The 13255-nt window shown below is 43.3% G+C and overlaps 1 protein-coding gene across 6 annotated transcripts in view; it reads left to right on the plus strand.

Annotated features, from left to right (window-relative positions):
* Positions 1-13255, plus strand: part of myrf (myelin regulatory factor) — a 42702-nt gene that overhangs the window by 19414 nt on the left and 10033 nt on the right. For 5 of the 6 annotated variants that reach the window (XM_049031527.1, XM_049031528.1, XM_049031531.1 and 2 more), the window contains exons 2-11: positions 1014-1104; positions 2022-2291; positions 3269-3330; positions 5060-5276; positions 6694-6794; positions 7657-7771; positions 10420-10615; positions 10767-10843; positions 11419-11529; positions 12100-12199. In XM_049031527.1, the coding sequence (XP_048887484.1) occupies positions 1014-1104; positions 2022-2291; positions 3269-3330; positions 5060-5276; positions 6694-6794; positions 7657-7771; positions 10420-10615; positions 10767-10843; positions 11419-11529; positions 12100-12199 (1340 nt within the window). The remainder of the gene's footprint in view (positions 1-1013; positions 1105-2021; positions 2292-3268; positions 3331-5059; positions 5277-6693; positions 6795-7656; positions 7772-10419; positions 10616-10766; positions 10844-11418; positions 11530-12099; positions 12200-13255) is intronic. The other variant, XM_049031529.1, reaches the window with a different exon arrangement.

Consider the following 13255-nt stretch of genomic DNA (forward strand, 5'->3'; position numbering starts at 1 on the left):
GGCCTGGAAAGTTGGACAAGGATACTCATAGGCAGTAGATATTTAAAAACTAAATGTAATATTGCAAAATGTTGCTTCACCTCATTTCCAGAGAGCTCTTCCTTATCTTCGAAATGAAAAGACCCTTCATATACTGCTTTACTATAAGGAGAGAAAAATGAACGAACGAACGAAACAAACGTAAACATAATTATCCATGCAGCGTGAACACCTCTTCATCACAGAATTACCATGACATACCCCAAGCTGTTAGCACCAGACATTCGGTTGTCTCGCCGTATTTATTTGTCTAAATGTTTATTTATTATTTGCACATCTTATTTCTATTCTGCTACCTCTGTTTAACTTGTTTAAATGGTATATCATGCTACCAATTCCTTGGTAATTTTTGTACTCAGGGAATAAAGATTCTGATTCTGACGTGATCATGATCACTTTGTCATCGTGGGTCGTAGATGAAGGTCAGGCCAGTCTAAGGGGAGAATCAAACACCGGTGAAGGTGATAAGATAATATAAAGTAACCAATTAGAAGAAGAGCATGTGAGCTGGCCTTTAATTTTAATGTCTGCTATATTTGTCTGGTAAAAAAAAAAGAAATGCTGTCGTATCATTTCAGGACTTAAGGTGTGTAACTTAAGCAGCCCTCACGCTGGATCTATGGAGGTAATCTGTCTACCTGGCAACTCTGGGCAGCCAAGAAATGGTTTTTCTATTGGTACAATTTATTTCATGGGCAATTGTAAGCTTGATTCATCGGTTTCCTGCAAACTGCAGTAAGATAACCCCACACTACAGGGTTTGAAGTTTAAGTGTTATTAAGATTAATTCTTTTATATGGAATTGGGCTGCCATGTTCATAAACCGCAGTAGTAGTTTATGAATCTAAATAATTTAATATCATATGATGTTGTGGAAAATACTTTTCTGGTCTTAACTGGTTTGTGAGGTCTTTCATCAAACCATGGCAATGATGTGAACCTGCATTCTCCATTTTTTTTTCTCCAACTTCCAGGCCATGATATCAACAGCTCCTTGGAGCCGGCTAACATTGACACAAGCATCTTGGAGGAGTATATCAGCAAGGAAGACGACAGCTCTGACATGTGGGCACCGCATAGTTACATGACACATGCCTGGCAGACATGGGTACACACCTGGCAGACCCTGGCACACGTGGGCACATGCATGGCAGATCCCAGGCACAGATGGGCACACGGCTGGCAGACATGGGCACACATGGGTACACCTGACAGACCCAGGCACACATGGGCACACGGCTGGCAGACATGGGCACACATGGGTACACACCTGACAGACCCAGGCACACATGGGCACACGGCTGGCAGACATGGGCACACATGGGCACACGGTTGGCAGACATGGGCACACATGGGCACACGGCTGGCAGACATGGGCACACATGGGCACACGGTTGGCAGACATGGGCACATGCCTGGCAGACCCAGGCACACATGACTACCAGACATTTACTCAGCCGCAAATGCTGAGCACATCAACTTAGCTTCTATGCAGATAATGAAACACCATTTTAAATCAAATTTCAGCTAGCAAGGGCATATTAATCACGGTAAATTTTAGAATCTGGGTTAGATCTTCAGTTCAGTTCAAGTTTATTGTCATTACACAATGTAACCCTAAATGATCAACAAAAGGTATGAAAATTCTGACAACTGTGTAAGACCTTCTGTAAAATGTGAAATTTCCCAAGATCTCTGGTATAATGTATACAGCTGTACTTGACCTTGCTTGAGTATGAAAAATATTACCTGATTTGATTGGTTCTGGCCAGTTAGGAGTTAATACTAACCTTAGAGTTACTGCTTATGTCAATCGACTTCCAGCCACAACACACACAAACTCTATGAACATCGCAACACCCAAAACACAGGTATTTATAAATGGACACCAAGCTCTCACTCGCCCATATTAGCTGATGAATGTCACCTGTCTTCTGTCCATCAAAGTCTGACCTGCTCCCTGTATGATTCTCACCCACCAGATGTTTCTCTGAGGTCCAGGGAGGCACTGGCCCCAGTTTCTCTTCCCCACAACCCGGGGTCTCCTCAGGGGGAGTGACATGTGATGTGAGCCCCCACGCGCCCCTGCGCCCGGGCGCCCAGCCACCCCTGCCCCCACTCTGCCAGAGCACTTACCCCACAGCTCCCTCACTAGGAGGGCATCGACACAACTACCCCTACCTGGGGCAGCAACCACAGCAGCTTCAGCAGTCCCACGTCAAGACAGAACACAGGGGCCACTACGCCTCTGGGTAAGTGGGGAGGACGGGGGTCCACAGTCAGCGAAAGACAGGCAGACTTAAGTGGTAGCTAGGAGTGGTAAAGAGGAGTGTGATGGAAAGGAAAGACATATGTAGGCTTGTGGTGAGGGCAGAACATTGTCTAAGATAAAAATGTAGGTGCAGCTGGTAGGTGATGCTTGGGCCAGTGGTGAAGTTAGCATCGTGACTAGACCAATAATGAAATTAATACTGAATTGGCACTGGTAACAAAGAACCGTGTCTCGTCTGCTGGTGGCATTTGTTCTGTTAATGGACAGGGGATGATCTGGTCAAAATTATGTTGATAAGTCACCTCACATTGTGCTGCAGTTGTAAAGTGGTCATTTGATAAAAGGAAATGTGAAAAGTGCAGTACTTTGGCCATCCATCTTACAGTCTCTGAGGTTGAAACTCGAAACCGGCAGCCTGTCCAGGGTGTACCCCAGCATTATTCTTTATGCTTACCCCCTCACCCCCATGAGCCTTTAGAGAATAGATGGATGGATGGATGGATGGATGGATGAGGATAGATTTATGTCTATCCTGATGTCTGGTTCTATCCCTTATATCGGTACAGCTGTGCATACTTTCAGTTACTAAGACACATTCAGGATGTAGCCCACAGCTATTAAAAATCCAAATTACATGTCAAAGGTCTGGTTCTGCCGAGTTAAAGTCTGGAAAACTAGGATGCTGGTGTTTTGGCGTTGAACCATACAATCACTCTTTCTGTGTCCAGACAAACTGGATAAGCTCACCTTGTATAACCTTACCTGCATAAGTAAACTTTATTCTGTAAAGTGGAGTAAAGAATGGAGGAAGGTGAAGTGGCAGGTTTGTGCCACTGCTAGAGACACGAATTGTACAAGTACAGATGTACGTAGTTAATTATGCAAAGACTGACACATGCATGGACAGAATCAAAAAATACATCAGATTTCTTTATCATTTGCCATTTATTGTTACAGAACATTACCTGAGTCCCCACCCGACTCCAGCTCAGAACCGTACTCCCCCCAGCAAGTGAATGGTAAGGTCCTTCCACTCACGTGTATCGCTGTTGAAGCCTACCATTTCAGAAGTTAAGGAGGGGGGGACCAGTCTTTTGTTTTATTTTGGGCGGGGCTGGTTTTGTTATGACGAGAAGGAGTGAGAAAGAGAACCGCGGAGAGCAATCAAAGATCAGACGGCAAACATAGACTGTGCAGAGAAGCACGACTGAAAAGGCACAGAGGGAGAGAATGAGGAAACCGGGGAGAGGAGAGAAGGCCGAGCAAAGTGTGAGATGCGCTACAGTGTCTAGAAAACTTTAATTATGTCGTTGATAATGTCAACTAGAGACTGAGAGACAGAACTGGGAGGCAATAACGGAATAGAGTGAAAATAGGAACTTCAATGTGAGAAGGCGAAAGTGTTCCACTAAACAGAGAGGTGAAACGGGGAAGGATGCCTCAGCTGATGTGCACACTGTGGAGATAATAAAAAACAAAGGAGAAACCAGTGGAGAAAAAGCAAAGGCTGTAGGATCAGGACCGTATAGACGGGAGAGGAGCATGACATGCCTGGCCCACAGTGAGAGAGCGAGAGTCTGATGCAGCCCACCAATCCAGGTAGGGAATTTTGGTCTCGGCCCAATCAGCCGTCTTCCTGTTACTGTCCATTCACTTGGTGGTCTTCATGCTTCCAGGGGAAATGGGCTGTCACATGGCGGATTAATGGGTACGCTACGTCAATACAGTGTTGGGCACTGCAAGACACCAGGTGGCATGGGTGTCATTTTTTAAGTTACTATGAATAAAATGAAGCTTTAGGAAGTAACAGGGCTGGGACTTATAATTAAAACTGATTAACTGCATTGGATGTTTTGCAGGAAATAAGTTTGGGATTTGTTAAATGTTTTTATACATGTTTTGCCATTTTTTCATGCACTGTATTGTGTTTTGTACTTTTTAAACTATTATGAATCCTTCTTTAATCCAAGTTTCCCATAGTATGGGCTCTTATATTCAGGTGTATTAGAGAAACAAGTTGAGGTATTTTCCTACCAAAGAAAAGGTGTGGAGGTTTCTAATCTGATTGTCAGGGATCCAGAGGTAAACAATAGAGATTGCTATTAGTGTGGAAAGGGGAAACATGGGTAATAGTCGCCAAAAAACGTACAGGGGAGATGAATAGACAGAGATGAAAGAGATGTTATGAACATTCTCTATGTTAGATAGGTAATGCCTGGGGTCTCTCATTAGACCTCCACAACAGAAATGCTCATGTGTGAAAGTCTGAGCGTCCTACAAGCCAAATAATAACTCTAAAAAAAAAACCTATATGTAATGACTTGTGTTGCTACACTATAGAGATAATCCAGAAATTCAGTTATTCCTGAGGACCTGTTGAAATTTTTTTACTCACCTCTCAATATTTCACATCTTTCGATGGAGTGCAGGCATGGGCGTGAATTATGGGGGGATGGGGGTTCTAACCCCTCCCAGTAATCAAAATCAGCCAATATAGCCCCCTGGACCCCCTTAAATGGATGGAGACCTCAACTCCCCCAGTGCTCAACATGAAGTTACACCTTGAGTGCAGCATTACATTCATGACTGTATTGCCGGTTTTTCTGTGCTGTTTTCCCCATATTGCGACGACTTGCCGCATCCAGGTAACTGTAATCCAGGTGAACATGGAGCAGCACGGTTTTCGTAGGCTATGCTGTAACCTTCACACGCCCGTTACACACGGTGTGTCCTCTCTTTGTCTCCCAGACCCTCACCTGCTCAGCAAGATGTCTCCCGAGAACATGTGCCACATCTCGCCCCCGCCTCCCCAGCCGCACTACTCTGGCCTGCAGCGAGACATGTACCTGAAACAGGAGCCAATGATATCGCAGTACCCACCTGGGCCGGCCATGTGCACGGGGGGTGGGGACATCCAGCAGAGCCAAATGCTGCATCAGCTGCTGCAGCTTCCTCAAGGACAGGAGTGAGTGTGTGTGTGTGTGTGTGTGTGTGTGTGTGTGTGTGTTTGGATTATGTATCTATTACATTGTGGAGACCAAATGTCCTCACGATGTGATAAAAAAACCTGTTATTTACATGGGGGACCAATTTTTAGGTCCCCTCAAGAGGAAACTAACTTTTATAAAAATCCGTGCCTGCAATCAAAAAACTATAAATGTCAAAACTGCAGTATTTAGTTTGGTTACTTATGGTTAAGGTTAGGGCTGGGTAGGGGTTGTCATTGTTGGGTTTTTCCAACAGAAATGCATGGATGGTCCCCACTAAGATATGAATACAAACGTGTGTGTTTGTCTGTGTTTTTGTCATTGGGGGTGGGGCCGGAATAAAAGACTCCCCGTTTGGAGCATGGTTGTGGGTTTATGATTATTTGGCAGATATACTAGTTCTAACCCAGTTTACTCTCTGCTCCACCTACTATGCCAAGCATAGATGTAATAACATGTCCTACACAAAGCAGTAAACTGGAAGCTAATTGGAGGCAGATGCGTTCAATAAAACATAATAATGTAAATAAAATTAAAATGGCATTTTAGGTTGTCCTTTCTCTTGATCGTCAAGTTTCATTTAACTGGACAGCAGTTATTGCTTTAAAATCATATCTATTGATTTAGTATATGTGTGTCATTTAGTCAATGATGTGTGTGACCCCCCCCCCCCCCCCCCCCCCGAGAAGAAATGCTGAAACATAAGTACGGCCCAATGTAAAAACGACAGATTGTCTGGACAGCAATTAAAGGGATTGTCTGGGCTGGGTCGAATTAAAGAGACCAGGGGGATTAAGCATGATGCTTGGAGCGAGGCATCTCCTAGGTTAGACATTTCAGGAGCTTGTTTAGGGGGATATGACGTTGACTGTAAGAGAGATGGGAGTGGCCAGGAAGGCGGAGCAGGTGGATGGCTGTGTAAGGAATGGAGGAAAGGTGAAGATACAGTAGGTGGAGCTAATGTTGTAATGCTACATTATATTAGTTACATGTATGACATATTCAGGTAACATTTTACATTAACTGCACCTTCATAATGCATTCATTAAGCATTCACAGAACATTCAGTGCACCTTAATATTGCATCTTCATAATGTGTTCATAGAACATTCATAAACAGAATGTAAGTGTACATTAACATCCATTAATAACAAACATTGTATGATTGTCCTGTATATAAAACAATATATTGTACATAATGTTTATTATCATGTAATGTTTGCTAATAATATATACTACAGCTGGATCTTAGGATATATGCTGCTCATGAATGTTCTGTGAATGCTTTATAAAGGTATTATGAAGGCGTAGTTAATGTAAAGCGTTACCCATATCAGAGACTGTATTACACTGATCACATTTTAAACACTGACGTGCTTTTCTGTTTGTGCGCAGTGCCATTCCCGGTCACCAAGCCAAAAAGAGGAAGCACTCTGACTCTCCTCCAAGCACCCTCAACGCACAGATGCTCAGTGGCATCATCAAGCAAGAGCCAGGTAAACAAATAAGACACACACATTTGCATTTTTATCTTTATAGGGACAATCTTCTGTGATGGGTTGGTGCCCCATCCTGGGTTATTCCCTGCCTTAACTTCCAGGATAATCTCTGGACCCCTGGGAAATGGATGCACGGATGGATGGATGGATGGATGGATGGATGGATGGATATGGACTTTTGACTATTTGAATGATCATTTATAAGGATTTATAATGTATAAGGATGTATAAGGATTCATGACAAGTAACAATAAAATGTTCTGGAACTTTTTATGGGTGCATTTGCTCGTACACAAAAATATAGATAAAAATGTACCCACACTAGATGCAGTGGTATCATGTCCTGGGTGTCTGCCCATTCATGTGCTCGGTGCTTCCTGTGATAGGTATTAAGCTCTCCACAACCCTTTATTGACCAAGGGGCTTTTGGGAAATAAAGACAATTGTTTTGCATAGCATAATTTTTCAGAAATTATATCTCAGCCTATACAAAATATAGCTCTGTGTATCATTTATGTGGCCAATGTGGGGCTCAGCAGGTCAGGACTCTTGATCGGAAAGTCGCTAGTTGAAATCCTTGGGCCAGCAGACTGACGCTGCCATTGGGCCCTTGAGCAAGGTCCTTATCGCCAAGCTGCAGTGGTGCTGCACTCTGGCTGACCCTGTGCTGTGACCCCCCAGGCTTGCTCTCACCTGTCTCTGTGTCTCATGGAGAGTAAAATGGGGTAGGGTGAAAGGAGAATTTCCCCACTGGAAAGAATAAAGTTATCACAATATTATTCTCACTCACTGACCACTAACATGATATACAGGTATACAATGTTTATAATGAACTTGCTCCTTCTAATTGTCTGTTCAGGGTTGATCCAGGATGCAGAGAATTCCTACCTGGACCCCAATTACCAGTGCATCAAGTGGCAGCCTCACCAGCAGAACAAATGGACTACACTGTATGATGCCAACTGCAAGGAGCTGTGAGTGTCTGTGTTCCAATGACCTCCCCTGGCTATGTGCAGTGTCACTGCAGGCCTGCCTCATCCCCTTGGCTGTTTGTAGTGTCACTGCAGCCTGCCTCATCCCCTTGGCTGTTTGTAGTGTCACTGCGGCCTGCCTCATCCCCTTGGCTGTTTGCAGTGTCTCTGCGGCCTGCCTCATCCCCTTGTTTGTTTGCAGTGTCACTGTGGCCTGCCTCATCCCCATAGCTGTTTGTAGTGTCACTGTGGCCTGCTTCATCCCCTTGGCTGTTTGCAGTGTCTCTGCGGCCTGCCTCATCCCCTTGGCTGTTTGTAGTGTCACTGCAGCCTACCTCATCCCCTTGGCTGTATGTAGTGTCACTGCGGCCTGCCTCATCCCCTTGGCTGTTTGTAGTGTCACTGCAGCCTACCTCATCCCCTTGGCTGTATGTAGTGTCACTGCGGCCTGCCTCATCCCCTTGGCTGTTTGTAGTGTCACTGCAGCCTACCTCATCCCCTTGGCTGTATGTAGTGTCACTGCGGCCTACCTCATCCCCTTGGCTGTCTGTAGTGTCACTGCAGCCTGCCTCATCCCCTTGGCTGTCTGTAGTGTCACTGCGGGCTTGCCTCATCACTATGTCTTTCTGTGTTTCTGGGTGTCAGACAGCTGGTGGCTTCAGGGATTCCAGAGGCTTCCAGAGGTTTTAAAAATGTTTGCTGTGTGTTCACACTATTTTTAGCAACATATCACCTGTCACCCTGTTACCTTACAATGGGATGTGATTGTTAAGGTGGTGGACTGATTGAGTTACTAATGTGACCTCACTTGCCCAGTTTGTTACTCTGTTAAAATTGATTGAATAAGGGAAATGAAATAAGGCGGTTGCTGTAGGCTTGTCATATATTTTTTTAAATGATTGTTATTCCCTTGTGCATTGTGACACCAATGTTGAAGTCACTAAAAATAAATTAAATCTGCAAAAACACGTGAAAGGAAGTGAGCGAATTGGAGTTTGGTAGGATTTATTTTTAAAAAAGGTCAAATATCAAAGGCTTTAGTGAGTATTTTGGTCAGCTAGACCAAATGGTTAACAATCTGCACTATCAGAAACATTGTTTAGCTTTTATTTAACCAGGTTAGTAAATTGAGAACGATCTGGCAGTGAAGTAAAAGATTACAGCACAATATCACAAACATTACATAATGAACAAAAGGCACATATCTCAAATATACTAACGAGCAAGTGTATATACATAGAAAAAAATTGTACAGTGTTCACAATGCATCATTCAAAAATGGCAGATGCAAGTGTTTGATTTAAGGGTATGGATTTTCTTCTTTAAGGCTGCCATGGAAACTGAATTGTTGTAACATGTCAATTGTTTGGTGCTACAAATTGGAATGAATAGTTTCCGAGAGTATGGTTTATGATGAAAAATTAAGGCAACATTTCTTTTGTTATAAGAAGCTATGACATTTCTAATAGAAATTCCAGGAGACCATAATGAATTTTACCTTGCAATCAAGCCAGAAACACCCTAATTAGAGCAGCTACGTGACCTATTTCCAGCCTGCTACATGTATTTCAGGATTAGGAATAAAATATTTAAAAGTTCTGGTTTTAGAGACAAGATGAGAGAGGGCATGGGAAAAATTCTAAAGCTTTATTGTAAGTTGTCCATGACGTATGTCAGGGCAGGACTGACAGAGTGAAATATAGTGGCATGAAGATGGATCGAGACGCTGATCCGTGGCAGATCTTTGGTAAATGGTCGTTTCAGTGTGGGGGCACCACCCTTTAACAGCACAAAAAAACCGGCAGCAGCCATCAACATTAAGGAAAGCAACACAAACGTGCCTTTAGTTTTTATTGGAGTCTCTGAAAGCTTGTATAACTTATCCTGCAGGATAGTATTTCAGTTTGACTTCAGTTAACAAGATATGGAGCAAAAAAAAAAAAAAAAATGTATACAATGTTTACAAATGAGAATTATGTAATCTGTTTTAAAAAGCACAACTGGCGAAACTGTTAAAATAAGGAGATAAACATTTGTCCTGTTTATGTAACATGTTCTAAAATTCTTAGAGACTGCTGATAAGAAATGGAGAATGAACAAGAGTGGTGTAAGGCATGGAAATGGGTTTTCAGGGGGGCAGTAAAAAAAAAGCGGGGGGGTATTGGGGGGTGGGGGGGGGGGGGGGGGGAGAAGGCCTCTGAATTCCAGAGAGGTGAGTTATGCGTGGGGGAGAGCAGGAGTACACTTTCGGTCGAGAGGGTGAGGTGGACAGAGGATTTATTAGCGCCTATTGCTGCATGTCAGTTCTGGAAACTGCGCGACAGATAAGGTTGAGCAGCCAACAGCAGAGAAGGCAACTTGGCAGGACAACCGTGAAACATTTTCTTCATCATTATATCTGCATGGCTCATGATCACACAGCGGGTGAATCAGATCTATATTTAAAGAAACCCTGACACCCAGAAAATGGAATTTTTTTTGAAGGTACGCATGATTTCAGGCGCTGGGATGGCGCACATCAGCACAGCCCTGGACATCACAGCTGGGATCTTATAGTCTAACAGCTGTTAACTGGGTCTATGGTGCCGAAAAAGTGGAACATCACAAGAGCCATGATACGACGTGTCATTTTCTCTCTCCTCTGCTTATAGGCCGATGCCCACCTATCGCGTCGACGCTGACAAGGGCTTTAACTTCTCAGTGCCGGATGATGCCTTTGTGTGCCAGAAGAAGAACCACTTCCAGGTCACAGTGTACATCGGCATGTTGGGTGATCCTAAATATGTCAAGACCAGTGAGGGTCTGCAGCCTATAGACTGCTTCTACCTCAAACTCAACGGAGTGAAGGTAGCTGTCCGTGGTTAGCCTCGCTCACTTCGCATACAATCTGTTACACTGACTGATACTCTGAAATACTCGCTCGACTCTGCACCTGTGGACCCCTATATTGGCTCAGTCGAACACAGACACAAGATGCTCTTGTCTTTCTCTACCGCAGCTTGAAGCCATGAACCAGTGTATCAACGTGGAGCAATCTCAGTCTGACCGCAGCAAGAGGCCTTTCAAACCAGTTCTGTGAGTGGCCACCACAGCATTGACAAAGAATGAGGGTTGGGTGTGTGTGTATGTGTGTGTTTGGGGAGGGGGGGCTGTGTGTTCCTTTCTCTTAGGAAGGTTTATCTGGTTAAAAAAAGGGCTGTAAGAAAGTGACCAGGCAATGCACACTTGCACAGGCTGAAAATATCAGTGACTATCCACCTTTACACCGTCAACGGTATAGTCAACAACATAAAATTGCAAGCCAAAAGCATTAATATAATCAGATTTGAAAAAGTACTAAAAGCTGCCAAATTACTCAATTGAAGAGCAAATTTCTAAAACTCGTTTAATTGTCGTTTCCAGACAGTTTGGTTCCCGATACTGTATGAGATATGATGAGGAAGCCTGACTTTAGCTCACTGGCAGTCTCCTCTCAAAAACAACAAAAAATGGACCGAGTGAGTTAAATATGCTCTTCAATTTTGTCAATATGGACAGAATTCCATGCAACGTGGAACTGCAGTCTGTTTCAACTTGAAGTGGTTTGGAGTTGAGACAGTCATAGTGAAAGTCAGTTATTATAGTGATAATGGGTATGTGTGCCTTTTCAGGGTGACTCTGCCCCCAGAGCAGGTGACCAAAGTTACAGTAGGGCGGCTTCATTTCAGTGAGACGACAGCCAACAACATGCGAAAGAAAGGAAAACCCAACCCTGACCAGCGGTAGGAGCAATCGCACGCCACCCATGTGCAAACGCACAAACATTCGCAGGTCATGCCCATGTGTCACGTGTCCATGTATAAATGAACACACACTCACGGGCCATGAACACATATATGCTGACCACGTACGCATGCAAAGCCACAGACTCTTTGGTATAACACGTCTAAAAACTAATAGTTTGGAGGTTGTATACTGTACTGTTGCTATAGTTACTGGTTGGGCTCCAGAACTGGAAAGCAACTGTATATTGTTCCATAAATAGTTTTCTACATTTTCTGTTAAACTCACGTGTCTACTCCCACATTAATACAAATTCATAAACACACAAAAAATTTAATTATTTAATAGTATGAAAATACCAACTCAAGAGAAAAAAAAATCAAGTTAAAATATAAATAGATGCAAACTAGACAGACAGAAACATTATTGATCCTAGAGGAAATTGCGGATATACCTCCATTAATATCTCTATCCTTGTAATTAGTCATTCCTAGAAGATGGTAAATTTTAGACCATATTAGTTTTATATTCATATGTTTTTATGCTTCTGTGTGTGTGTGTGTATGTAGGTACTTCATGCTGGTGGTGGCGCTGCAGGCCCAGTCCCACAATCAGAGCTACACGGTGGCGGCTCAGGTGTCAGAGAGGATTATCGTCAGGGTAACCTCTGTCAGTCTGGCCCTGTCTGTCTAACTGTCCCCTACAATGACTGCCTGTCTGAATTTGATTGCTTATGTCTGCGTCTTCCAAAGTGCATTTCCGACTGCCTTTCTCTGAGTGTGTCTATCCGGCTATCCCTTCCTTTTGATAACTCGATGATGTTTCTCTGCGTTTTTATGTATTTGTCCTCACTGGCCTGAAATTTCATTCAAAATCAAATCACTATGTTTATATGAGCAGCAGAAGTAATAGGAATGTTGGGACCATATTTTTTACAGTCAAGGGAAGATACGGTTTTACTATTATTAGTACACGGAAATCCATACCCAGTATAAACCATCTGTACCATGATGTTTTTCATTATTTTCCCCTGAGACACAGTTAGAAAGCCAGACAAAATATCAGCGACAGACCCCCACTTCAGGAAAACATGTTGTGTAATAGAATTTGAGTCAGATATGTGGCGTGTTCTACATCTCTGGGCCTGATTCCAGGTTGATCCTCAGGGTTGCCCCCCCCCCCCCCCCCAATTTGCCACATTTCCGTCAATGACTATTATATATGTCTTGGTGCCAAATGACATTAACCGTAATGCTTGGACATGTAGTGTCATTGACAGAAACTGGGAGTAAAATTATTTTTTAGACTATAAGATTTTCAGCTTTCAGGGACTGTACAAGAAACAGACACATATATCCTCAGTCTTTTAATTGCTAGTTGCTTCTGGGAAGACAGCTTGACTTGCATGGCATCCACATTGGGCTGTGCATTATTTATTTGACGTTTCTCTCCAAATCTGATTTATTGAAAACTGTAGCCAGTTCCCGGCTCGATTTGGTGATAGTGCCCATTTATGTTAACACACATTCACATGCCAAGGTGACATAATGTCTTAGCAGTACACCTGGAAAAAAACATACTGTACAAATTATTGACCATATAAGGTCAAGGACATGGAGTACAGCCCTGCATCACATGACCTTGTACACCATAAGTGAGCAGACTTAAGTCACAAATCCTGAGACTTTTACGTTATTTAATTAGAAAAAAATGCTCTACAATAAG

Source organism: Brienomyrus brachyistius, chromosome 11, assembly GCF_023856365.1.
Source record: "Brienomyrus brachyistius isolate T26 chromosome 11, BBRACH_0.4, whole genome shotgun sequence".
Lineage (NCBI taxonomy): Eukaryota > Metazoa > Chordata > Actinopteri > Osteoglossiformes > Mormyridae > Brienomyrus > Brienomyrus brachyistius.